The sequence below is a fragment of the Antechinus flavipes genome, chromosome 6 (assembly GCF_016432865.1).
Source record: "Antechinus flavipes isolate AdamAnt ecotype Samford, QLD, Australia chromosome 6, AdamAnt_v2, whole genome shotgun sequence".
In the NCBI taxonomy this organism is placed as follows: domain Eukaryota; kingdom Metazoa; phylum Chordata; class Mammalia; order Dasyuromorphia; family Dasyuridae; genus Antechinus; species Antechinus flavipes.
Genome location: NC_067403.1, coordinates 216,608,341 through 216,636,083, shown reverse-complemented (window position 1 = coordinate 216,636,083; position 27,743 = coordinate 216,608,341). Strand labels below are relative to the sequence as shown.

Sequence of the window (27,743 nt, the reverse complement as noted above, 5' to 3'; positions counted from 1 at the left end):
AATATGAGTCTAATATTTCTTGCAAATACTTTTAGACAGTTATTGTGTCCTCTTTTTTTTAGCCTTACAAGCCAAGTTTCATTCCAGCAATCTTCAAAAAGTACGATCAGAGGCAATTTGCCATCCAGGTTCCTCCCTTCTAGTTTATTCAAGCTTATGGTGCTTCTAAAGTATAGTATCCAGAACTAAGCACAATGTTTTAGACATGGTCTGAAAAGGACAGAGTACAGTAAACCTAGCCATTTCTGTCACATATGTGATGTGGTCCTGACCACTTAAGAAGAAGAGAGGTATCTAGTCAATGTTTAGATGAAAGGATCCAAAGAAAATGGCAAGACCATATCCATCAGAGGAGTGTTCTAAAACCAGGTGAATGTGATAGAATCCCTGCTCAAATTACACCCACCACCACTTCCTCTTCTCTTCATATATGAGCCATAGTCAAATTCATGATATCCCACAGCATATCCAGTCATTCTATAAGGAATAACAACTCTAACTCAAGTAAAGGGTACATAGCTATAAACAAGATAGTTCCTCTTCTCTCACCCCAGAGAATCAAGTTGATTAATATTCTAAATACTGTCAAATGGAGACTAGATATTATTACTCTTACCATGAAAAAAGGTCAAAGAATTCTAAGGCCAAAAATTTTTTCCAATTTAGCAGATTATTAGAAATTAAAACACAAAAGTCCCATTTCCTACTCTGAGACTGATCACTTAAACTATTTTCATGGAAATAATTATCATTTTCCCCCTAAAATCATATCCATTGCTGAGTCATTCCTGAGGAAAACAATTCCTTAATAAAATTCTCTTCACCATCTATTCCATATACAGGCAAATACATGGGGGTTTTTTTGGAGGAAAAAAACCTTTTGCCCCAAAGCTCTGCATATACAGTCTCTATTTACAATCAAATAATAAGTCTCCCAGAACAACATAATCCTGGTCAATAATTGCTAACATTTGCAAGCAAATAATAAAGTCACAAAAACAGACTGGTTTGGTCAACAAGACCAGGATCTTCTATTAAACACATATCACTATCTCCTGCAAGTTTCCAGGGATAGAGGGAAAGGGTGGTCATTTTTAGGGCTCTTTTGACCTTAAAACTTACATATTCTAACATGCATATACACAAAAGGACAGAACATTAGTAATAAGAGACTTAAATGCAGGAAAGTGAATTGTCTCACAGGTTTCACTGAGTTTTTTTTTCTGGTCTGGAACTCAGTGCCATACATTTAAATACTCCCAAACATATATCCTTTATATTTAATTAGGGTATTTGTAATAGACAAAATAACTTATTCACTCAAAGTCATTCTTAAAACAATATTGCTGTTACTGTATACAATGTTCTTTTGGTTCTGCTCATTTCACTCTTTATTATTTTATATGTCTTTCCATATTCTTTTTCTAAAAATCATTGTGTTGAGGTCTAGATTTGGGGTACCTAAATGAGATTAGGGTTTACTTGAGGTCTAGTGGCAGGTTTGGGGCACAGGGAGTCAAGCAAAGATCCCCTGCAACCCCCTTGGATTCAGTGCAAGGATACGGGGGTAAATGAGGTCTAGTAGCGGTGCGAGTCCCCAATAAAAGCATTTATTGGCCTGAGAGCTAGATTGATAAAAGAGGTTTATTATTGGGTTTGGAAGTAAGGAGATAGATGAAGATAGAGATAAGGAGGGCACTGAACAGAGGTTCCAGTGGACAGAGGGTCCTCACATGGCTAGCATGTTTGGAATCTCTGCAAAGAGGGGTCCCAGTGTCTCCCTTTTATAATGGGAGATTTAGCTTGAGGGGCTTTTGGGTGTAGCCCCAAAGTTGGCTCAGATTCAGGTGGGGCTGGGACAGGTCCGGATCTTCTATTGGAATTCAAAGGGAGCAGGATTTGTGAGTTAAAGGGTAATTTACATTATTAACTAGGAGGGGGTGGGAATCTAGAAAGGAATCTTTTCCACATCAATTGGGGTCATCATTTCTTATAGCAAAATAGAATTCCACCACAATCACATACCACAATTTGTTCAGCCTATCCCTGCAATTTCAAGTCTTCACCACTACAAAGAAAGCCACTATAAATATTTTAGAATCATCATTTTTTTTTCCTTTTCCCCTAATCATCTTTGGAAATGTATCAAATACTGGTTGCTGGGGCAAAGAGTAAAGATAGTTTAATGACTCTTTGGATATCATTTCAAAGTTCTCTCCAAAATAGCCAGGTCATTTTACAATTCAAAAGATGCAATCATCATGCAGAGAAAGAACTAATAAATAAAAGTATGTATAGAATAATTTTATATATATATATATATGTATATGTATATACACACACACAACATACACATATAACTATTTGTGTCTAATGGCAACTGTCTCTATGGGGAGGGGAGGAAAGAAAAAAAGGAAAAAAATGCCATAATTTTATTCTATATTTGAAAGTAATAACAAATTGTGCATAGCAGATTTGCAGTTTCGTGTACATTCATCTTTTTATTGTACTGTTATAAAAATGTCTGTTCAATAAGTAAAAATAAAACTGTGAAAAGTTTTTTTAAAAATATATTTCCAAAGATTAAAAAAAATCTAATGAGATCTTAATCTACATTAAGAGAGATGTTGTTTCCAGAAATAAGGAAGTAATAGTTCCCTGGTACTCTGCCTGCTAATAGCATATCTGGAATGCTAAGATCAATTTTGCATGCTGTTTCTTAAGAAGAACTCTGATAAACTAGAAATGTCAAGAGGCCAAACAAAATGGTTAAAGACTTCAAGTTTGTATCATAGAAGGATGGCCTGAAGAAATTGGGATGTTGTATCATCTGGAAAAGGAAATATTTGGGGCGGAAAGGAGAATATATCAATTCTCTTAAAAGCACTTAAAAATCAAATATGCTGCAGAGGGATAGAGCTTATTTTGCTTAGACCCTGAAAGGTTTAAAAGCAACAAAGAGAACAAATTAAAGGCACAATGAAAGGGGAAAATTCCAAACAACCATAAAGCTACCTAAAAGTTGAATAAGTTGCCTAACGAGAGACTGAATTTTCCTTCACTGAGATTCTGAAGCAAAGGTTAGATGAAGATTTGGGGGAGTGTGTTGTAGCAGCAATTCTTGTTGAGGCATAGATTTTACTAGATAATTAATAAGGACTCTACCATTTCTGAAATTCTGTGATTTTTATCATCATAGATTGGGTATCATGAATTCAAAGTTGCTTCCAGCTATGGTATTCTAAAATACTTGCCATGATTTTATCCAGTTAAGGACCTCACCTCCTGATCCACAGCATTGCCAGAAGGCTACAGAAGGCACATATGTAATGATTAGACTTTGGGGCACAATATTGAGTGTGTGGGACTTAAACAGTGAAAGAGCAAGAGAAAAAAAATCTTCTATGATACTGTAATATGGAGGAGCATCAGATTTTGAGATAGAACTTATAACTTGAGACAATTATTTCAAAACTGGTCCTCAGTAAAATAAGAGGATTGTACTAGATTGTCCACAGTCTCTCTTCTAGATCTAACAGTCTATGTTTTTTTCTTTTTTTGCAGAAAGAGCATTGCAGTCTGTCCTTTTCAAGAATCTTAAATATGTTCACTGATTCTTGTTTTTAACTTGATTTCTGGAATGAGATTTTTCAAGAACTCCTTATGACAAATTGGATTTGGAGAGACAGAGAATGTCAATGAGGGAATCAAGGTGAGGGAAAAACCTTGAGCAAAGGCATCAAGGCAAGAATAATTATCTTAGCTGATAATTATATAATATTTTAAAATTTGCAAAGCATCTTATATATTATTTAAATTAAGCAATCATTAATTTGGCATTCATTTATGTGTTAAGTACTAAGCACTAGGGACACAAAGACAAAAAACAAATAGTCTCTGCCCTCAAAAAGCTTGCATTCTAATATTCTTCCATTCTAACATTAATAAAAGTAATTGCTAGAGAGCTACTGAAGCCCCTAGACTTTGGGGCACACCAGTCATATGGGACTGAAACAGTACCTCTATGGAGAAGAGAGGGGAAAAAAAACTTCCAATTATGAATTCCATTTGGCATTACAAATAACCTATGAAAATAATACTATTTGTTATCAATAGCACTATTTTACAAATGCAAAAACAGGTTCATAATAATATATGATGAATTGATCCAACCAATCTGGAGAGCAATTTAAAACTATTTCCAAAGGGCTATAAAATTGTGCATTCCTTTTGATCTAGCAATGTCTTTACTGGGTTTATATCCCCAAGAGATCATTAAAAAAAGGAAAATAAACCACATGTGCAAAGAATGTTTGTAGCAGCCCTTTTTGTAATAGCAAGGAATTAGAAACTGAGTGGATACTACCAGTTAGGGAATGACTGAATAAGTTATAGTATATGAATGTAATGGAATATTATTGTTCCATAAGAAAAGATCAGCAGGCTGATTTCAGAAAAACCCAGAAAAACTTACATGATGCTGTGAGATGAACAGAAGCAAAAGAACATTGTACACAACTAGATTACGAGATGATCGACTGTGATGGACTTGGCTCTTTTCAACAATGATGCAATTCAAGGCAATTCTAATAGACTTGTAATGGAAAGAGCCATCTGTATCCAGAGAGAAGAGTATGGAGACTGAATGTGGATCACAGCATAAAATTTTCACTTTTTTGGTTGCTATTTGTTTGCTTGTTTTTATTTTCTCATTTTTTTACCTTTTGATCTAATTTTTCTTATGTGACATGATAAATGTGGAAATATGGGTGGGAGAACTGTACATATTTAACCTATATTGGATTAATTGTTGTCCAAGGGAAGGGAAAGGGAAGGAGAGAGGGAGAAAAATTTGGAACACAAGGTTTTACAAAGGTAAGTGAACACAAAGTTTTACAAAGGTAAATGTTAAAAAAAAAAAAAACTATCTTTGTGTGTATTTTTTTTAAAATTTAAACTATTATTACTTTTTTTTAAAAAAAAAAAAAGGAAAATAAAAAAAAAAACCAAGTTCATTCAGAAAAGTTAGGTGATCTGCCCAGGGTCACAAGGTTAGTTAGTTTTAAAAATGTGATTCAAGAGTCTTACTTCTCTCCACTACACAAATCTTAGTGACTATGGTATATCCCGAGACTAGCAAGTAGATAAGCCTACATTAATTAAACACATTAAAAAATGAACTCATTTTCTTTCCCACAAAATCCTCCTCCTTTTCAAAACTTCTCTATTACTGTTGAGGGCACCATTCTTCTAGTCCCTCCATACTTAGAACTTGAATATCATCCTCAACTCTTCACAATCTCTCATTCTTCATATCCAATTTGTTGCCAAGATGTATCCATTCCATTTTTGCAACACCTCTTGAATAAGCCCCCTTCTCTCTTTTACCTCCAGCCTTCATCTCCTCATTATCTGGACTACTGCAAAAGTCTATTGGTCAGCCAGCCTAACACAAGCATCTTGCCACTCAAGTCAATCCTATACTCAGTCACCAAAATGCTTACCCTAAAGTGCAGATCTGATTCTGACCCAGACATCCCTCTACTCAATAAATACCAGTGTCTCCTATTACCTTTCTCCAAGATTAAATTTAAAATCCTGTTTGGTGTTCAAAGAACTTCCAAACTTAACCTACTCCACCTTTCTAGTCCCCTCATAATTTATATACTGTTCTGACACATTCTTTGACCAATGGCATATACATTTGCTAGTTCTCCAACAAAACACTCCTTCTCTTGGCTTGGGGAATTGAAAATTCCCTGGCTGTCCTCTATATTTGGAGTGGTGTCTCTTCTTATCTCTGCTTCTGGTTTCCAATGATTTCCCTCATATCCCAGATAAAATCCCAATTTCTACAGAAAGTCTTTTACATTTACTTTTTTTTTAAACGGGAATATATTTTATTCAAAAAAAGAAACAGGAGGGAAAGAAGACTAAGAAAGAGAATAAATTAAAAGAGGGAAATGTTCTAAACAAAGCAAACTCTTAGGTTACCTTTACTTTTAATCCACCTGCCTTTGCTTTCCCATTTATCCTGACTGTAGCTTATTTACGCATAGTCCTTTACCTTGTGAGATCCTCAAGGACTAGCCTTTTGCCTTTCTTTGTATTCCCAGCACACAGTCCTTAGCTTAGCTCATAGGAGAACCTTTACAAATGCATATTGACTAAATGAATGGAAGATTCATGTTGAAAAATAATCAAGACAAATCTGAAAATGTTAGTTGACAAAAAACGTCAAAAGACTCTATACTAGTACACTATCTAGGTTGGTTTTGTTCTATATGTAATAGAGTCATTTAAATTTGTGAACACAGAAGTGATGTGATGAAAACAGAATTTTAGGAAAATGAACTGAGTTGTCATAAGCAGTATAGACTAGAGGGGACAAAAGTTAAAAACTAAGTGGAGCTCTACCTTTGATTGAACAATAACAAGAAAGATTAGAATCAAGTGATGAATGCACAGTAATCAAAGACAAAAAGTAAAGCTGAAATCATAATTAAAACTTGTTCTTTTGTAAAAATAAGCTAGTGAGTGGGCCTTTGCTCCTGTGTGATAAAGTGGGAAAGATGCTAAATCAGAAATTCAAGGGCCTGTGTTTAAATGCCAATTCTGTCATGTGAGACTTTGCCCACACAATCATTCTGGGCCTCTGATTCTTCATCCATAAAATAAGGGTGTTAATCGAGATGATTACAGTCCTTTCATACTCTAATACTTTGATCATTTGTTCTTTTGTCTTTCAACCTAAGGAAACCTCAACATATTTTCCAGTTCCCATAAAGATGAAAGGGAGATATTGGGGTATGGGACATTCTAGCATTTTTTAATAAGTGGCCCCAAGTTGCCCATAAAGATATTCTGAAGAAAGGGGTTCCTCTTTGCCTTTGAATGGGACGGATTGGATGAAGTTTGGTCAAGTCTGAGTCTAAGCCTCAGTCACATGATCTCGGTTCCCAAGGCTGGAAGATCAGGCCTTGGGTCAAGGTCACATAATCTCTAAAGGTCAGACCCTAAATTATAAGAAGTTACAAGAATTGAAGTGACCCACAGGAAGCAGATAACATTGGCAACCATCTGGTTGTAACCAATGGTAACCTCCTTTTAGTCTAGCCAATGAAAAGCCTTAGATCTTTTGATATTTAAATCCTGACCAGCCAGAAGCTTGTCAGATTCCAAGAGCACATGGTGGGAGCTGGGATGCCTCCCAGGTGTGCTTGCTTGGGTCTCTTCCTTCAGGGACGAAATGTTTTCTCTTTATACCTGAACATGTCTCTGATCAGTTCATTTGGGAAAGGGGATCCAGCACCCATCCCACCTCTTCTGATGAGAAGGCCTGGAATGAAGCTATATTAATATTTTAAAATTACTTAAACTAAGAACCTTATATTGCTATTTTAAAAATCAATTTGCCATACTTATACCCTACAGAAAATAAGTGAGGTGCAGAGAGAAAATGGGGGGTGGGGAGAATGAGAGCATCAAGGATTGAGTTAAGAATAAAACCTAGGGCAATGTTTCCTTTTCTAGTTCCTATTTCCAATGAATAATTCCTTTGAAGCATATCTTCTCACCCATATAACTCCTTTTCAAGACCTTCAAAAACATCAATTTGATCACTCAGTGGGTAGAGCCAAAGAGGAAACACCAGTGGTTCAGATCCCAACAGAAAGGGCCATTACCTTTCCTCTTAGTGGTGTGTTCCAAGCAAGACAAGATAGAAAAGGTCTTCAAAATATTTTCACTTGAAAAGAGGCTTCAATGAGAGAAGAGCAGTTCTCATTCAACTAGAACATGGCTTATTAGTCTTCCCTCTTCCTTTCTCAGCACTGACATTCTTGCATCCCAAATTGAAAAAGCCAGTTTTACTAGAATTTCTTCTTTCTAGCACACAAAAGACTAGTTGTATTGGATGTTTTTTGTAAAAAAAAAAAAAAAAAAAAAGTTATTGGGTATTTGAAACATCATTCTTTCTTGGCAAGTTATTTGTAATCAGGCATTTTTGAATGGGTTATGGCTAAACAAATGTGATACATGAAAATAACTGGATATTATTTTGCCATAAGACAACAAAAAAGGAAAATGAAAATGCTAGAAGGGCTATGGGAAAACAGGTACATTAATAGACTCTTGATTGATCTTTGAAGTAATACAACCATTCTAGAAAGCAATTTGAAACTGCCCAAATAGTTTATTTTTATATATATATATATATATATATATATATATACACACATATACATATTATATATATTATATATGTATGTATATAATATATACACACATATATATACATACATACATACACATATATATGTATGTATATATATATATATATATATACACACACACACACACACCCTTTAATCCCCTTCCCCATATATGAAAGCAGTTGCTACTGGATTTAGATCCCAAAGAGATCAAATAAAAAAGACCCATGGAATAAAACTACTGAGAGAAGCTATTTGTGGTAGCAAAGAATAGGTTCTTAGAAGGTGTCCATGAATTGGAAAATAACATTTTAATGTGATGGCATACTAATTTGCTGAAAGAAATGAAGAGGTTAGTTTCAGAGAAACCTGGAAACACATGTATGGACTGATGTAAAGCAAGCAGAACCAGAAGAAATTATAAAATAACAATACTGTAAAGATTATTGACTTTAAAAACTTAAAAACTCTTATCAAAATAATGATTAGCCACAATTCCATACATGATAAAATAGGGTATATTGTACTTAGAATCTGAGATTTAAAAAAACAAAAAACTGTTCAACATGAGCATGCTTATCACTCAGTGGGTCTAGCCAAAGAGGACACATTAGTGGTTCAGATCCCAATAGAAAGGATCATTACCTTTCCTCTTAGTGGTGTGTCCCAAGCAAGACAAGATAGAAAAGGTCCTCAAAATATTTTCACTTGAAAAGAGGCTTCAATGAGAAAAGAACAGTTCTTATTCAACTAAAACATGGATTATTAGTCTTCCCTCTTCCTTTCTCAGCAAAAAAGAAGCCAGGGGAGTTTTCTGATCAGTAGGGAACATGAATTATAAAACACAGTCAACTAAAAGATATATTTACTGCCCCATCTAAGAATCCTTAAGTTAATTATTTTGATAAACTAAAGCAAAATGTCTTAAATTTTAAGTTGTGACTACATAGCTGAATGTGGAGGTCATGCAAAATTTGGCAACAATAAAAGATTTCTGAATGCTCTACAGCTGTTCCACTAAGATTTTATATAGCTATATACCCGGGGTTGCGTAAAAATTTCTCAGGCAAAAAAGGTCATAGCTGGGAAAAGTTTGAAGAAATCCTGACCTAGAACAATGTTTCTCAACCTTTGGCTCACAAAGACTGATATTATCAACTCCTAGTTGTCCCATCAAGAAATTATCCCCCTTCAAAAATAGTGACCAAATGACAGCTGGGATAAGACACTTCCCTCTTCTTGGTCCAGAGTGGTGAGGGGTGGGTTAAGGATGAAGAATATCCAGTTTTATATATGCTGTCATGCATGTGCTCTGTGTTCCTCAATTATTTCAATAGTCTAACAGTTTAACAGTTGCTTAACTGTATTTCTTTGTTATGAGGGACAGCAGTCCATCAGAGTTCAAAAGCATGGGATATGAAGAGTCACCAGGTCTAGATTTAAATCCTGCAAAATACCTGGGGCGAATTGTAGTAACTTTCTCCTCAACAGAAAAATGACTAGCTGACGACAGGTAATCGCTAAAGTCACATCGTTTTCCCATGTAAATCGAATCTAGAGTTCTTATTGGTTTATTGGAAGTAAGGACCACTTCAACTCCACATTGCCCTCTTTCAAGTCCCTTACTCCTTGATTTGTCACTGAGCTAGATCACTACTACCATATGCTGCCGGATAAAGCTGGAGAAAATCACAAAACTGTACTGAGTTCACTACAAATTTAAGTTGGAATAAAAGGCCTCTGAGGTCAATTCCAGCCAAAAGATTAATAATTCTCTGATTCTTTTAGCTATTAAAACCCAATGTGTTCATGGAAAGGCTAAGTGAACTGGAGCTCCCACAATTCCTAGCTTTATAACATAAGCCTCAACTATGCTTCAAGCACAAAATCTTAGTAGGGATGGGAAAAAGTGAAGAACAGAATATCAAAGGGGTTTCTTGGTTGGAGTTGTTTGCTTGCCTAATTAATATCCTATCCATATCACAATAGTGACTCTTCCAGACATTTTTATCTCTCTTCAAATTTTCCATGACTCTCCCTTTCATAACCCTCCCAGCTAAGATCTTTGCTTTTTATTTATTTATTTTTTTTACAAAAAATGATGTCATTTACTGAGTCCTTCCCTTCTCTCCTCCCCATCTTACATTGCCCGGAAGCCTTCTATCACTATCTCTTTCTTCACTCCTGTTTTACATAATGAGGTAGTCTTCTTCACAAGACAAATTACTCTACATATCCAATTAAATCCATTCCATCTTATTTTCTTCAGTAAGTTGTCTTCTTTTATTCTATCACTTACCTTCATTCTCTATTACTTGCAAACATATACCAAAAAACCTTTGCTTTACTCATCCATCCCCAGTAATCATCCCAACTCTCTCCTAACTTTTAAACTTCTTAAGAGAACAACAAGGATATCAACACTGAAATGGGAATTGGGAAATACTAAGTTCTTGAATATGGTAATGAAAAGACAAAATTGTTATTTCAAAAATGATGGCACACATCTCCTGCCTATGTCATCATTTCTGAAATAGCAGGGCATATCATAGTAGTAGAAGAATAAAGATGGAGATAATTAAAGTAATTTGGTTGTGAGGTTGAAGATATGGTAATAGGAGAAATAAGAGAAAATGGATGACAAATGTCTTGGATATTTAAGGTAAATTTTTTATGTCTTTCACTTTTATCCCATCTACATTTTATTATGTATCCCTTCTCCCTCCCCCTGCTGAAAAGCAAAACTTGATGATGAATGAAATTCAATGGTTCACACCCATGGTGTCTCATTTTTGCCAAGAAGGAGTCGATATGGCTTTTTATATTTCTTCCCTGCCAAACTAAAGGGCCTTTTTTCAGTTTATCCCTCCACTCTGCAAACCCTGGGAACCATAGATCAATCTTTTCTCCTAGATATTCTTTTTGTAACCTTTCTCTCTCCTGGTTCTCCTCATAAACTATCTGACTGACCTCTCTCACTCTCCTTTGCTGGCTCTTCATCCAGATAAAATTCATTAAATACAGCTGTCCCACAGAGCTCTCTCCCAGTTCCCTATTCTTTTCTACTTTCATAGTATTTCACTTGGTGATTTCAACAGCTCCCATGCATTTAATTATCATCTTTAGGCTAATGATTCTCATTCTGCTCTTCAACCTTAACCTCTCTGCTAACTTCCATTCTCTTTTCTCCAACTGTATATTGAATATTTTGAACTAGATATCCTGTAGGTATCTAAAATTCTACATATCTAGAGCTAAACTTATTATCTTTCCCCCCACACTCTCCCTTCTTCCTAACTTCTTTATTACAGTTGAGAGCACCACTATCCTGCCAAGCACCAAGGCTCACAACGTAGTTGTTATCTTTGACCCCTGGCTCTCTCTCATCCCCCAGATGCATCTGTTGCTAAGATCTATTGATTTTACCTTCATTATCTCTCTCTCCTCTGACACTGCCACCACACTGATGCAGGCCCCCATCATGTCACAGCAAATTATAATAACAGTACCCTTGTTAGTCTCCCGGCCACAAGCCTCTCCCGCTCCTGTCCACAGGTCTGACCGGATCACTCCTACAATGTTAATTTCAGGGCTTCCTTATAACCTTCTGGATCAAGGAGAAAAACGCTCTGTTTGGTGTTCAAAGCCCTTCAGATGTGGGCTTCACACCTTTCCAGGCTCCTTACGCCTTTCCCCACCACCTCTCTGATCCACTGACACACACCATAACAAGATGCTCCAAACCCAGATTCTGGGCATGTTCACTGACTGTGTGCTCACGTGCCTAGAATGCTCACTCTCTTCTGATCTCTTCCTCCTGGTTTCCCTGGCTTCAAGTGCCAGCTAAAATGTCACCTTCTGTGTGAAGTGTTCCTCGTTCCCCTTACTGTTAGTGCCTTTCCTCTGTCGATTTTCTCCAACTTACCCTGTGTGGAACATGTTTGTATAAAATTATTTGCATGTTATCTGTCTTATTAGACTCTGAGCTCCTTGAGAGAAGGGACCATTTTTTGTTCCTTGATTCCCATAACTTAGCTCAGTGCCAGACACAAGGTAGGCTCATAACAAATTCTAGTTGACTATGAGAAAATTAAATTACTTTTAAAAGTAATTTTAAAATTACTTTTAAAGAAAATTACTTTTAAAAGTAAAATGGAAAGGAAACCAGGCTAATCATATCTTGGCACCAATTTCTGTCTTTGCAGTAAGTATATAAGAGAACTCTCTGCTCAAAATAAAATGATTTCATAGGAAGGAAGGAAGGAAGGAAGGAAGGAAGGAAGGAAGGAAGGAAGGAAGGAAGGAAGGAAGGAAAGAAGGAAGGAAGGAAGGAAGGAAGGAAGGGAGAGAGGGAGGGAGGGAGGAAAGAAAGGAGAGAGGAAAGAAGGGAGGAAGGGAGGAAAGGAGGAAGGGAAGAAGGAAAGAAGGAAGGAAGGAAGGGAGGAAGGGAGAGAGGAAAGAAGGGAGGAAGGGAGAGAGGAAAGAAGGGAGGAAGGGAGGAAAGGAGGGAGGGAAGAAGAGAGGAAGGGAGAGAAGGAGGGAAGGAGGGAGGGAGGGAGGAAAGAAAAAAAGGAGGGAGAGAGGGAGGGAAGGAAGGAAAGGAGGGAGGGAGGGAAGGAAGGAAAGGATGGAGGGAGGGAGGGAAGGAAGGAAAGGAGGGAAGAGAGGGAAGGAAGGGAAAGAAAAAGGGAAGGAGGGAGGGAAGGAAGAGGGAAGGAGAGAGGGAGGAAGGGAGGAAGGGAAGGAGGGGAAAGAGGGAGATGTAGGAAATTCTAGTTGTAGCCCCAGTCCCCCACACACAGGGCCCAGTTTGGTACATAGTAGGCACTTCATACATAGCATCTGAACTGAACTCCTTCCGTTTCAAGCTCTCCCTGGGTCCCATGCAGCCTTTCTTGCCTGCCTAGTTTCCAATACTGTGCCTTGCCTTAAGCTCTGTTTTTTACCGACCTTTAGATCCCGACTGCTTCCGACTCTCAGCCCTCTCTTGACCTTTATTTAACAAACCCTCCTCCATCCAGCTCTCACCCTCTTGCTGCTGCTTCTGGTTTCCCCCGCTCCCCTGCCCTGGCTCTGCCAGCCCTAGCTTCCCTTGTAAACTCTCTGAGCTGCTCCCATCCACTGCCTCTATATGGCAACGACTAGCTTGGGGGCCTGATTAATCAATCACTTCTAGCCCTTTGCTTTAAAGTCCCTGGAAGAAAGAAAAGAGATAAAGGAAGACCGGACTCGTTATTGCTCACAACACACCAGGAAGCAGACAGAGAAGCGCTGCTCATTTCATCTAAGGTACTTAAGAGCTCTCTGATGTCCTGGGTCGGTATTCATTTCTAGGGCAAGCTCCAGTGGAGTATGCAAATGAAGAAGGAAGCTCCCCCAACATGCAGATTAAGCAATATGTAACTCACCACAAAAGACAAGATCGGCCTGTTGGTGTGTAAGTTATTGCTGCCCTTTTTAAAAATTTAATTACAATATTTGAACATTATCTCATTTTAAAGATCTGGCAGCCCAGGCCCAATTAAAATTCCAAAGCATCCAAGTGAGAACAGACCCAAGTCCACAGCGAATTTCATACTGGGTTTTACACACATGAAAACAGTTGGACATTTTATAATCATAATAAATCCTTTTGGAGATGGACATTATTACCCTACAATCAATTCAAGATGTTTTACAATCCCTCTGTCATCATATGAAACCCTGGTGTACCTCACATAAGAGCCTAGTTATGAACAGATAATACTCATCTCTGTGAAACGTATTGCTTGATCATTATCTTCCTGTCCCTCATCCCCAACCCATCAGAATCATACTTCAGCTCAATCAGCCACTTGACACATTTCACTTTAGTCCGAAATTAGAAAGATATGAAAGAATGAGCTGCTCAATAGAAAACTGTCCAAGAAACAAATCTTGTTTTCCCACAAATGAAGGAGAAAGGGAAGAAAAAAGAATGGGAAGAAGGGAAAGAGAAAAGGAAAAGATCGATAAGAGAAAGAAAAGGAAAAGTATATGGAAGAAAGAAGGGGAAGAGATAAAGAAGAAAAAGGAGAGGAAGAGGAAAGAAGAAGAAGAAGAGGGAGAAAAAGGAAAGGGAAATAAGGAGAGGAAAGGAAAAAGTAAAAGAAGAATCAGAAAGAGAGGGAGGGAGGGAAGAAAAGAGGGAGAAAGGGAAGAAGAAGAACGAAAGGAAGGGGAAAGAAGTTAGAGTAATGGCTTTTGACAAACAATAAGCAGAAAAATTTGTAATTACAACATATGTTCATGTGTATGTATATTTTGTAACAGCTTATTTGGCATCCTTTGCAGAGTAAGGGTCTAATCTAGTCTGTCAATGACTTCCATTAGAAATATTCCTTAAAAGTGTACTCAAAAGCTGTGTTATTTTATCAGTGTATGGAGTTCCTGGTGAAAACTCCTTCAGTCATTGTAAATGGTCAACTTGTCTAAAATGAACAGTCTTGGAGGACAGAAGCTAAGTAATTAGCACAACAGAGTCAAGGTGTGTCACAGGCCTGACATTAGCCCAGGCCTTTTTGGCTCCAAGGCTAACCCTCTATCCAAGACCATAGTGCTTCCTTTCAGAATCCAGGTTTACAGTAGACATAGATCAAAAATTACTCTGTTGTGCAAGTCTCTTAAGTTATTTTATTTGCCAAATCGGAATTATTTTCCTGGAAAAAAAAAATGAGGGAAACTATTGTAAATCATCCACTTTCATCTATCTTAAAGCTCTTCTTTTTTAACCCAAATTCAGAGACACAAAAATGAAACTAATCTATATAACCCAAAATCTATATAACACAAAAGGAATAAAAAAAGACCCATATGCACAGAAATATTTATGGCAACTTTTTATTGCAATAAAGAACTAAAAACTAAGAAAGTGTCCACCATTTAGAGAATGAATTATCAAATTAAGTCATATAAATATGAGACAATATTATTGTTTCATTACAAATGAGAAAAGGAATTTTTTAATGAACTGATATATAGTGAGCTCAGGACAACGAGGAGAAAAAATTATACAATTACAAAAATAAAAACAAATAACTTTGACATTGTATTGATCAGGGTTCTTCTATCTTTCAAACAACAATTTCAGAGAACTGAAAGTGAACCGTGCTGCTCCCCACCTTTCGTGATGGACTAGAGATATAAAATGAAACATGCATTTTGGGGCAAAATCAATGTGTGGATTTATTTTTCCTTTATCATATTTAGTTTTTATAAGTGAGAGATTTTGGGAATGAATTTTCAGGAAAGAGTAATAGTGATAGCAAAAAATGTAAAAGGGTAATTGAAAATGTTTTTAATAAATAGAAGAGAGTAGAAAAAAATCATTAATGGGAAATAAATAGGGTAATGTTGAAACTACTATGTGTATATATGTGCATACACATATAAAGACACATATATTTATATATATATATGTGTGTGTATACACACATACATATATACCAAGTTGTGCTTAATGGAGATTAAGTGCAATCCTCTTTCTGCTCTTGAGGGTTTTGTGTGTATGGGTATGTGTTTTACAAGGCAATTAGAGTTAAGTGACTTGTATATGGTCACATCTAGGAAGTGTTAAGTGTCTCAGGCTGGATTTGAACTTGCCTTCTCCTGATTCCAGAGCTGGTGCTCTATCCACTGCACTATCTAGTTGTCCCTCTTTCTATTCTTTACATAAAGAAACATTTATCTTTATTGGTTTTTATAAAGTTTAGGATGATAAAAAGATTTTTAATATTTTTAAATATGCCAATTCACCCAGTAAGCAGGACCCATCTCTTCTTAAAGGCAACAAATCCTATAATTAAATTCCTAAAGCCTTCTTTTTCCTTGACTGGAGTGCTCAAGAAATGTCTCTCAGTGGAAAAAACAGTAGTTTGCAGTCAAAAGATCTATATTTTGACCTTAACTTGTCCACCTGTTATCTGTGTAATATTAGGCAAGTCCCATTACATTGACTAACTTCAAATTTACAGATGAGGAAACAGACTCAAAAAGACCCAAGAGAAAAAATAGTAATAATCAAAGGCAAGGCTTGAACCCAGATTCCCTGCTCAAATTCAATATATTTCCATAGTACAACATTGGTAGAGATGGAAGGGGGAAAGAAAGGAAAAAAGAGAGTAGGAGAAGAGGGGGGAAATATGATCATATAATTAAGTAAGACTTCTGTTCCTAATCAATATTACCAATTTAATGTCATACCATATGGACATTAAAGATTCAAACTTTGTAGTCCCTGGATAAACAAGGCAAAAATCAGTCAATGTACTCTATCTGTTGATTGCTCCCAGACCATGAATATTCCAGTTCATCTGAAAGGTAAACAGCTGAAAAGCAGATATTCCTTTTGAAGAGCTCTGGGAATCCCGTTTCCTACAAATTCCCAGAAAGGACAACAGTTTTTAAATATTCGGATAGTCTATCAAGGGCTTTCTCTCAGAATTCAGAAAAGTCAAACATATAAAAACTAACCATCCATCAGAGAGAGACCTCTTTACACAGTCCAATAGAAGCCAGTGTATAAATATGTAGCCTCCAAATCCTTCTCTGCTCCAATGCTTCTAATCCAGTGGGAAGTCAAAGGAGACAGCTTTTAAAATTCTCCAGGCACATTCTATTCAGCTTAAATGATTTGATGCATTAATATTAATGAAGTTGTGACTTTTGACCTAAAAAGTAAAGGTTAATGGCTACACTGGCTGGGCTTTCATTTTTTTTTCCATTTCTCACATACTATGTAATTTGAAATCTAATATACATATATACAAGTAAGAACAATTTGACCAAAATGTAGCCCCAATCTTTCATGTCTTCAATTAGGGTCAGATGTCAACTGAACAGTGTCTATTCTTATTATAAAGATTAAACTTTTATTTAATTAGAGTGTTACTTAAAACTCTACCAGTTTCCTTGACATGAATTTTTTGAATTTGATTTTTTTTATATAATACTGCAGGAATATCCATTCTCATAGTCTATACATTGACGCTCTCCCCTTTTGAGTTTTTTGGCTAAGAAAGAAGTTAGGCAAGTTTCATAATATATATTCAGCACTTAATTATCCACTTGCGGAATGACCAAGGTAAAATTTAATCCCAAAATGGCTTCCCCCTACTTTGAATGCCATCTAATACTTCCTTTTTTCAGTTTGTGGGCTGAGAATATTAATTAATTACCCCAAATGGTACATATAATTATGAAGACAAATTTGCTACATTAAAAAAAGAAAGACAACACTTGATTGAGCTACTGTTTTATATTTTTGAAGCCCATGTTCTCTATCAGACTAGAGATTTCACCTAACAAAGTGGTGATACAAAAGTATCTATAACTTATGGGACCTTACCACCTAACAAAGTGGTGATAAGGTCCCATAAGTTATAGATACTTTTGTCTTTCCACTTCCAGAGACTCTGGGGATGAATGAAAAAATGTTCCACAGATCTCTGGAACAGAAAAACTTTTCCTCTGCCTCCAAGAATCCTGGCTTCCTTTAATTAATTACTTTAATTCCTGATTCCCTTTAAATTCCACCTTCTAAAAGCTTTCCTGGTCTCTCCAACCACATAGTGGCTTCTAAAGTTTTATTTATATATATATATGCTTGGAGGCAAGCACTGTATTTACATTTCTCTCTACCCACAACACTTAGAACTTAGCTTAGTATATACGATTTACTCCTAGTATAGCTCACCTAGAGAAACTTTCTTTTTGAAACCCTAACTTCTTGTTTCATGTTGTACTTAAATTTAATTTTATCTATAATTCCAAAATAAAAATGAAACTCAAAGGATTTACTATTATTCTAGATAGTTATACATTCTGGCAGACTGTTCAATTATTTTTAATCTATGTTAATTAAGATTTCCATTCTAACAAATCTTAGTATTAAAACACATTTGAATTATGACAAACATTAAATCTGCATTGCCATTAAGATATTTCAGCAAGACAAATCCATCTTTGTTATTCTCTCATTGTATTCAGTGGGTACAGATTTTTTTAATCCATCAAATTAACATTATGGATTAGTATGAATAACAGAGTATTACCAAGTACCCATTTCATTACATGAAATTGCCTATTTCAATTCCTACCTTCAGGTAAATTCTCAATAGCCATTAATCTCCACGTTAAGCATTCTATTTTATCCATCCTCTGAAGATATTAATGAGAACAGAGTTGGTTTAGTCATATGGGGAGTTTCTATATATTGCTATGTTAATGAGCTCAATCTCTGAATCAAATCAAACTTTCCCCAAATGGTCTGCTTTTGGACATAATATACATATCAGGAGAAAGAGAAATACTTGTTTTTCAATAGAAGGAGTCCCTTTTACAAAGTCGAATCTTCTATAAAGTAGCAAAATATTGCATATTTTCCTCTAGTAAACAGTAAGTCATCTTTGGATATATTCTTTGCAAAAATAAGATTGAATAGTTGCTTGCCTTCCATAACATGAATAATGATAGTCATATTTAAATCTAGGTTTTCAGTCCACTGAAACTATCTTACCATCATCTTTGATAAGACAACCACTATTTTGGACTGAAATTCAACATTACTAGAAAATAAATGCAATTGAAGTGTTTTTTCTTAACTTCTACCCATTTTCTCAAAAAGCAGTCAAATTTCTTTGCCTGATTCTTTGCAACAACCACGAGACAACTTCCCTGGTGTCTCAATGTATTCTGTACTTCCTTTACTTCTTTCCATACTCCAGTGAGCAAGGAAGAACCTAATAGTGCCAATGCATTGGTACACCCAATTAAAGGTTGCAACCAATTTCACAGAACATGATGACACAAATACAAAATAGGGATGGCACAATTAGATAGCAGTTTGTCTGAAGAAAGATTTGGAGAATAAGTTCTAGAGTTTTTTGTCTGGGACTCCAGTCAGCTATTGAGCCAAGTCAGGAAAAATTGGTTATATATTCTGAAACTCACTTAGCTACCTGTTGTTGTTATTATTGTTGTTGTTTAATGATATAGTCTATGTATGAGACCTCGAAGCACTGATTGTCATGGGAAAGGAACATAAGAGTTTCTTTTTAAAAAGGACACTTCCTTTTAAAAGGATAGGCACCAGTTCTTAACAAGATCTACATGGAAAGGTGTGTGGTTTGAGTTTAGGGTTTTTTTTAGCTGGGAGAAAAAATTAATATTTGGAAGGAGGGTAAAGATTTGAATAAAAGGAGCTTTTTGAAAAGTTGAGACTAAAAAAGCAGAAACTTCTATCACAAACATTTAGTTGTTGATTTAAACAAAAATAGGGTAAATTAAATTTTTATTTCTTTAGTTTGCTTTGATGAATAAAACTAATAATACTTTATATTTCAGTATTCAATAAATCTTTATCATTTAAAAAAAGAAAAAAATTTCCTGGATAGACAATATAATAAAATTTGCTGTACATGTCTCAATTCCTAAGACCATTTCTGGATCCCTTAATGAGAATGTAAGGCAAAAGAGGAATTGTTAGGTTCAATCAAGAGTCAATGAATATACTTACAACTCAGTGGTGACAAAAGTAGAGGAAGCTCCAAATGGTAATGAATGGATTGATGTCTGCCTGAATGGAGGTTTTTTGTGGAGTGCTGAAAACCTTTATCTACAATCCTTGTCCCTTTAACATTTTTATCAAAATTGACTTGGGTGAAGTTAGATGGCATGCATCTAAAATTTGTAGCCAATATAAAGCCAGGAAAGATTGTTAATATATTGAATAATTAGATCAAAATTCACAAATATCTCATTATACTGGCAAAATTGGTCATATGTAGTAAGGTAAAATTAAATAGAGATAGATTTAAAGTTCTCTACATAGGCTCAAAAAGTAAAAGGTATCTTTAGCAAATGAAATATATCTGGATATAAAAGATATAACATTGAAAAGCACTTCATGTTCTGGAAATTCCCTTCACTCTGGACCTCTCATATTAGGAATACATTCCACCATTACTTATTCTAATTGGCTGATTTCTCCCAGAATTCCCAGACTAGCTATGTTTTCATTCATCTTAGAAGGCTTGCTCTATTCCTATCCTTGTGTGTTGTCTTCCCATATTAGACTGTAAGCTCCTTGAGGATCAGGACTTTTTTTTTGTTTCTTTTTGCATCTCTCATACTTAACACAGTGTCTGATACATGTCAGGAACTTAATACATGTTGGTTGATTGATTGATTGATTGATTGAAAAAAAAAATACCTGGGTATTTCTGTGGTCTACAAGTTTTTTAAGCTATCAGTATGTATGAGTCAAATATTCTATAGTGTATCAGAGCCAAAAGAAATCAATGAGACCTTAAGATTCATTAAAAGAAATTTTGAATACAAAGAAATTATGGTGGGACTCATGTGCAAATAGTATGTCCCTTCTTGAGCACTCCGTTTTAGGACTGACATTGATATACTGAAATGTGCCTAAAGAGTGACTAAGATGCTAATAGGACTTATAGCCATGTTAAACATGAACCAGCTAAAATAATCACTGCCATCTAGTGAAGAGATGTCTTAGATGGCATGCAACTGTTGTCTTTGAATGTTTGGAGAATTGACACATAAGAGTGAACAGATTTAGTGTGCTTTATAACAGAGAAGGATTGGTGAGTTGATATTAGAAATAAATTTCACTTCAAAGTAAATACTTCATTATGAGAACTATCCACAAGTTAAATGGGATACCTTGAAAGATAGTGAATTCATATCTATAAAGATTTTCTAGAAAATGTTGGGTTGGCAATGTTGTGGAGGGAATTCATATTTCAGTTACAAATGGACTAGATGATCTCAGAGATCCCTTCTAATTCTACAATTCTATGACTATTGAAAGTGACCTTATAAGATCATAGGGTAATAAGATCATCATTTAAAAGTGCAAAAGAATATTGAGGCCATCAAATTCAATTGCCTCCATTTACAAAATAAAGCTAAGAAAGGTTAAGTGCCTTGTCCAGGGTCATATATTTAGTAAGTGTATGTTGTTTTGTTGCTTGTCCTTCATTCTTGAAAAGAACGATAACATCGGGGAGGTGATGGCTTGACATCCAAGTGAGTTAGATTTAAGTGAGGCAGAGCTCGCTTTTACCAGCCTCACTTTCTCCTCCAGAGCCATATGGATCTAGTGGCAAGATATAGATCAGAACAACTCGAAACAGCCTGGGATGCAGTGGATCTTGATCTTTTTAAGCTAAAGTCTTTAACAGGTCTTAATTTGATTTAGGCAAAATCCTTTCAGTGGGTAGGTAAGGATAGGTAAGAGGTGACGCAAAGAATGCCCTCTTTCACCTAGTTAAAAGAAATCCAGTCTTGGAGGGGAAGACCCTAAGAGTTTCTGACCAAACAAACAATTCCTATTTATATTCACTCTGAGTTAATCAGTGTATAAGATAGGATTTGAAGTCATTTTTCTTACTCCTAGGCAGACATTTTATACACTTTGCCTTGTTAGTGCTTAGGAGTCCTTTAAAAGAAGGATAGTTTTCTTCTGAAGCTTTTTGAACAAGGCAACAATAAAATCTACATGGACATTCCCCCTTAATATTTTTATTGAAGATTATTCAAAAATAAAACAATATGAAGTCATTTTATGGTGACAAGATTTGGCAGTCTCTTTTCAAAATGCATTAGTGCAAAGGTTTATCAAGTAAGAATTACTATTAATTTCTGAAAACCTCAACATATTTTTCCCACCCAAAAGCAGAAGAGGCAGAGATGATAACTACAATTACTATTATGCCCCTAGGACTCAAAACATCTACATTTCTAAACCATACTGCTATGGAGATAGACAAATATTTAATTCATCCTACCCACATGAGAAGTTAGTAAATTGAGTTATTTATCCAAGACCATGCAACAAGAAAACCAGAAAGATAACTTGGGTCTCTTGATATACTTTTGTTTTATTCACTAGGTAGGTCACCCTGATCTTTTGCTTCTGAATCAATAACATCAAATCCTGAGTAACTTTGGTTCAGAGATTATCCAAATGGACTGAGACATCTTTACTTCTCAAGCCACTATCCATCTATAGCTAGCTAAATAGATAGAAAGATAAATAAATAAAGTGATGAAGAGATAGAGAGAGACATAGAAATGATGGGGGAAATATAGAAATGAATAGATAGATAAATGATAGATGGATAGACAGATAGATAGATGATAGATGGATGGATGGTTATAAAAGTCTTGGTGCATTTTTAAGCTATTAAAACTTAAGTATGTGCTTTCTAAGTTCAATGCCTTTCTTTGTGGTGCTTCCTCTCTCTTAGCGAAAGCCCTCCCACCCTGCTCCTCTCTATTTAGCATTCCAATTCCTATCTACCTTACACAGTCTAATCCAATAAACCTTCCCAGTTTACTTTCACCCATTGTGATCTCACCTTCCTTTGAACTCACCATCATTTACTCTCTGTAGCACATGTTGTCAATACCCTTGAGATGATTACATTTGGGTAGTTTTGTGTGTGTGTGTGTCATTCCTTAACTTTCCATCTAAGTATTTATACCTTGTCTCCCCAAATAGATTGTCAGTTCCTTTAGTTCATTTCTTATTGCTATAGGATCACAGATGTAGATCTAAAAGGAATCTCAGGGCCCCCTTGTCCAATTTTCTTGTTCATTTTACAGATGAGGAAATTGAAGCCCAGGATTTAAGGGATTTGCCCAAGATCACAGTCATATCATCATAGAGAGTTAGAAAAGACCTCAAAAGCCATCTAGAAGAACTCTCCAGTTTTATAAATGAGGAATTTAAATTCTAAGAAGGTTAAATGACTTAAGATCACATAGGAAGTAATCATCAGAGGTGGCATTTGAACTCAGATCCTCTGACTTTTGAGCCCATATCCTTCCCACTTTCTTATGCCGTTCTCCTGGTCTTTGAATTAGATAACTTAATGGCACTTTCCAATTTTAAATCAGTGATCATATTTGCCCCTCCCATATCACTTATCATAATACCCAACAGAAACTGATTTACAGATTTAAAAGAAGAACAAAGCCTAGTAATGAAAGAAAGTCTTATATTGTACTATCAGCATCACTTTGAATTCTATAATGAAGGAAATTAGCAAAACTGATTGAGATGCTAGTGGAAAGAGATCTATGATTTTTCAAATATAGAGTATAAACATGGGAGAATAACAGTCACAAACCCTGTAGAGTTTTATTTTTAAAATGTAATTTCCTATTGTATCAACTCCAAGAGAATTTGCCAAGGTGTAATTAGTAGCATTAGCAGTTTAATTAACTTAGTTTCATCAATTCTATATCCCTGTAACAAAAACCTACAATGACCATTCGATTAATAGTCAACTCAGCAGAAAGTGGAAGGAAAGATCACTTTCTTACCTGTGCTCCAGCTCTCTTATAGACAGAATCACTCCTGAAGTTGATGGCCTCTGCTGCACAGTAGCCAAGAACGTGAATTCACTTTTATTCCGAAAGAGTTGAATTAACTTCTCAGTCACATGTGGGGCTGCATGGATCTCTCTTTCTACATCTAAGAGTATAATTGAAAAAAAAAAAAAAAAGACAGTAAGACAGAAGAAAGGGGAGAAGAGAAAAGGGGAAAGGAAAGAAGAAAAAAGAAGATGGGAAAAAAGAAGAAAAACACCCTGAGTAAAACTATAGAGACCAAAGGATACAGATTCCATTTTTCATTTCTCTCCCTTGTCGATATTTTTCATTTTCAAGAGTCATCCACCACGCCATACAGCGGCATTCATTCAATACAAAACCTGGAAATACCATCTCTGTCAATGTGCCCACTTGTCACTTTGACAAGTTCACAATTGGCCAGACACTGATTTTCTGACAGGAATTTTGACGGGACACTGAGCAATGGGGTTCTGCTGCAAGCAGATTAAGTTGCTGTAAATAACATGAGAGGCTGGCAGATAAATGGGATCCTAAATTCCTAAGGAACCTCAGAAATAACAGTACCTAATGTGCCATGTAGCAGGTTGCAATTTCAATTTTACCATTGGTTTGGTTACTATCCCCCTAAAATACAGGTAAAGTAACCCATCTCTACATGAAATAGGACTATTATTACTGCTAATACAATTTAGGCTGCCCTTTGCTAAAAAACAAAAACAAAACTTTACTTTCAAATCATATGCATGCTTAGAATGTGTGTGTGTGTGTGTGGAGAGAGAGAGAGAGAGAGAGAGAGAGAGAGAGAATCTGTATATATTGAGTCTCACTATCCATTTGCAGCTCTCTAGGATGATAAGTTATTAAAAAAAAAAAGCAAAAATAACATTGCCAATTTGCATTAGTAGAGGATATTTCCTCATCAAAAATTTCCTACCTACATAGGGAGAACCATGTAACATATACATGAAATATTTATATAACTCAAAACTTATATGGCAGGACTAGAAGTCTTTCAATGAAGACAATCTTCCTATTAGCCAAAAGTTTCTCTTTCTTCACTAACCCCATAATGAACGCCATCATTCACTAAACACTCAAAATTACTCCTAGTCATGATAAAGATCATAATTATCATTATTTCATTCAAAAACTGCTGATATCAGAATCAATTAGAACTGAATTAGTCAATATACATTTAGTCAGCAGCTACTATGTGCCAGATTTTGTACTAAGTGCTGGGGATAAAAAGAAAGGCAGATAGCAATTGCTATTTTCAAGGACCAGATAGTTTAAAAGGAGAAACAAGCCAAAATTCAAGGGGAGCAAAATTACAGAAAACTATATGATTGGAAATCAATGACTACCACACAAACTCACATATCATAGACTCCTCCCATACCATGGCCCTTTTCCCTGTAGTTATACAGTAAGGAGCTGGCCTTTCATTTCAGAACTACATGACACACTTAAAAAAAAAAGTCTTTAAATAGTTTGTTGTTCTTCACAATGCCATGTCATTGTGTGTGAAGTCAAATGAAAACTGCTCCAAAAGAAATCTTACTCCAACAACAAATCAAAACTTCAGGTCTTTCTCTTGTGGAACAATTGCTATCTGGAAATTTTTTTTGCAATAGAAGAGAGCAAAGAACTTTTTCAAGAACTTTTTCATTTTTAATCTTTTTATCTCTATTTCATAGCTTAGTGTCTAACACATAGTGAGCACTTTGGGGTAGGAAAAAAAAAACAATGGATTTAGTGTCAGAAGAACTGCATTCATATTCTTGTTGGTTGATGTTATTTTGTTTATTCTTCATTTTCAAAGAGAAGCAATGACAACACAGGGTGATATCTTCACTTATGGATAAATTGGATTTAAGACAGAGTTGCACAAAGTCAGGAACCTCATTTTCTCCTTCAGAGTCATCAGAGTTCAGTGGCAGAACCCAGGATGCAGTAGATAACTTTGGTGTCTTTAATACCTGACCAAGCCCTAAGCATCCCACAGCAGCTGCTTCAGCTGGTGAATAAACTATTCTCACCTGCCCCTTCTGTCAGAAAAATCTGTGTCATTACCTGTATGACCTCAAGCAAATAATTATATTTCTCTCAGTCTCAATTTCCTCATTTGTAAATAAGATTGAACTTTGTGATCTCTGAGATCCCTTCCAGCTCTGAATCCATGATATTATAATTAATACACATTTATTAAGTGATAACTATGTGCTAGTCACTATCTTAAGCATTAGAGATACAAAGAAAAGCAAAAAGAGTTCCTACCTTCAATGAAATTACAAACTAATCAAGACAATGTATATATAAACAGGTATATAAACACAATTCCCATAGTATACAGAGAAACCTTAGAGAAAAATGCTTTAACTGGGGAGACTAGGAAAGACCTGCAGAAAGTAAAATTTTCTCTGAGTTGGGAAAACCAGGAACTTCCCAGGCATCCAAGATAATTGGTGAAAAGACAGAGTTTTTAAAAGGCATATAGTGTGTGAAAGGGCAAGTCAGACTGGCGTCTGACTAAGCTATAGAACAAAAGGAGGGAAATTATGTTTAAGAAGGTTGGATAGGAAGAGAACAGGTTGTAAAGAGTTTTGAATGCCAAAAAGATGAGTTATGTTTGAGGTAATGAGAGAGATGATAGATTAGGTAGATAGATAGACAGACAGACAGACACCTATCTACATATGTATATACATCCAGCAGCATCTCTGTTTGCAGTGACAAAGAATTAAAACCTGAGAGGGTACCCATTAATCAGGGAATGGTTGAACAAATTATGGTATATGAATGTAATAGAATACTATGTTCCTATAAGAAATCATGAAAGAAATGGTTTCAAGAAACATGGGAAAACTTGGATGAATTGATACACAATGAAGTGGTCAAAACAAGAAGAATCATTGAGACTTTCTTTTAAGTCTTAGAAACTTCAATCAACACAATGACTACCCATGATTTCAGAGTACTCATTATGAAACAGAGAATTCATCTCCTGATAAAAAGGGTTTGCATTCAGAGGACAGATTGAGAGGATTTTTTTGGACAAGGCCCATATGGGAATTTATTTTGCTGAACTATAAGCGTTTATAAAAGGAAATTTTTTTTCTTAATTTTTCAATGGGGAAAGAGGTAATAAAAGAGGGGGATATTCTTTTGAAAAAATAAAAATTTGATTTAAAAAAAATTCATACCACTATTTCTCTCGTAGGTTCACAAAACTATGTGAATTCCAGTACCTATTGGATAAAGAACAAAATTCTTATTCTAGTATTAAAGGCCCTCAGCAGTCAAGCCTATAATTACAATCCTCATTTCCTAATGTTTCTTTTCTTTTTTTTTTTAAAACAACTTTTTATTGATAGAACTCATGCCAGGGTAATTTTTTACAGCATTATCCCTTGCATTCACTTCTGTTCTGATTTTTCCCCTCCCTCCCTCCACCCCTTCCCCCAGATGGCAAGCAGTCCTTTACATGTTGAATAGGTTACAGTATATCCTGGATACAACATATGTGTGCAGAACCGAACAGTTTTCTTGTTGCACAGGGAGAATTGAATTCAGAAGGTATAAATAACCCGGGAAGAAAAACAAAAATGCAAGCAGTTTATATTCATTTCCCAGTGTTCTTTCTCTGGATGTAGCTGCTTCTGTCCATCTTTGATCAATTAAGGCTCTCTTTATTAAAGAGGTCCACTTCCATCAGAATACATCCTCAAACAGTATCGTTGTTGAGGTATATAATGATCTCCTGGTTCTGCTCATTTCACTCAGCGTCAGTTCATGTAAGTCTCGCCAGTCCTCTCTGTATTCATCCTGCTGGTCATTCCTTACAGAACAATAATATTCCATAACATTCATATACCACAATTTACTCAACCATTCTCCAATTGATGGGCATCCATTCATTTTCCAGCTTCTAGCCACTACAAACAGGGCTGCCACAAACATTTTGGCACATACAGGTCCCTTTCCTTTCTTTAGTATTTTTTTGGGGTATAAGCCCAGTAGAAACACTGCTGGATCAAAGGGTATGCACAGTTTGATAACTTTTTGAGCATAGTTCCAAATTGCTCTCCAGAATGGCTGGATGTGTTCACAATTCCACCAACAATG

At 35.7% G+C, this 27,743-nt stretch overlaps 1 protein-coding gene across 1 annotated transcript in view; it reads right to left on the bottom strand.

Moving 5' to 3' along the window:
- The window catches only part of NELL1 (neural EGFL like 1), an 870,390-nt gene that overhangs the window by 754,692 nt on the left and 87,955 nt on the right, over nt 1–27,743 (bottom strand). Inside the window, exon 3 of the mRNA XM_051966758.1 lies at nt 23,589–23,739. Coding sequence (XP_051822718.1) covers nt 23,589–23,739 — 151 coding nt within the window. The remainder of the gene's footprint in view (nt 1–23,588; nt 23,740–27,743) is intronic.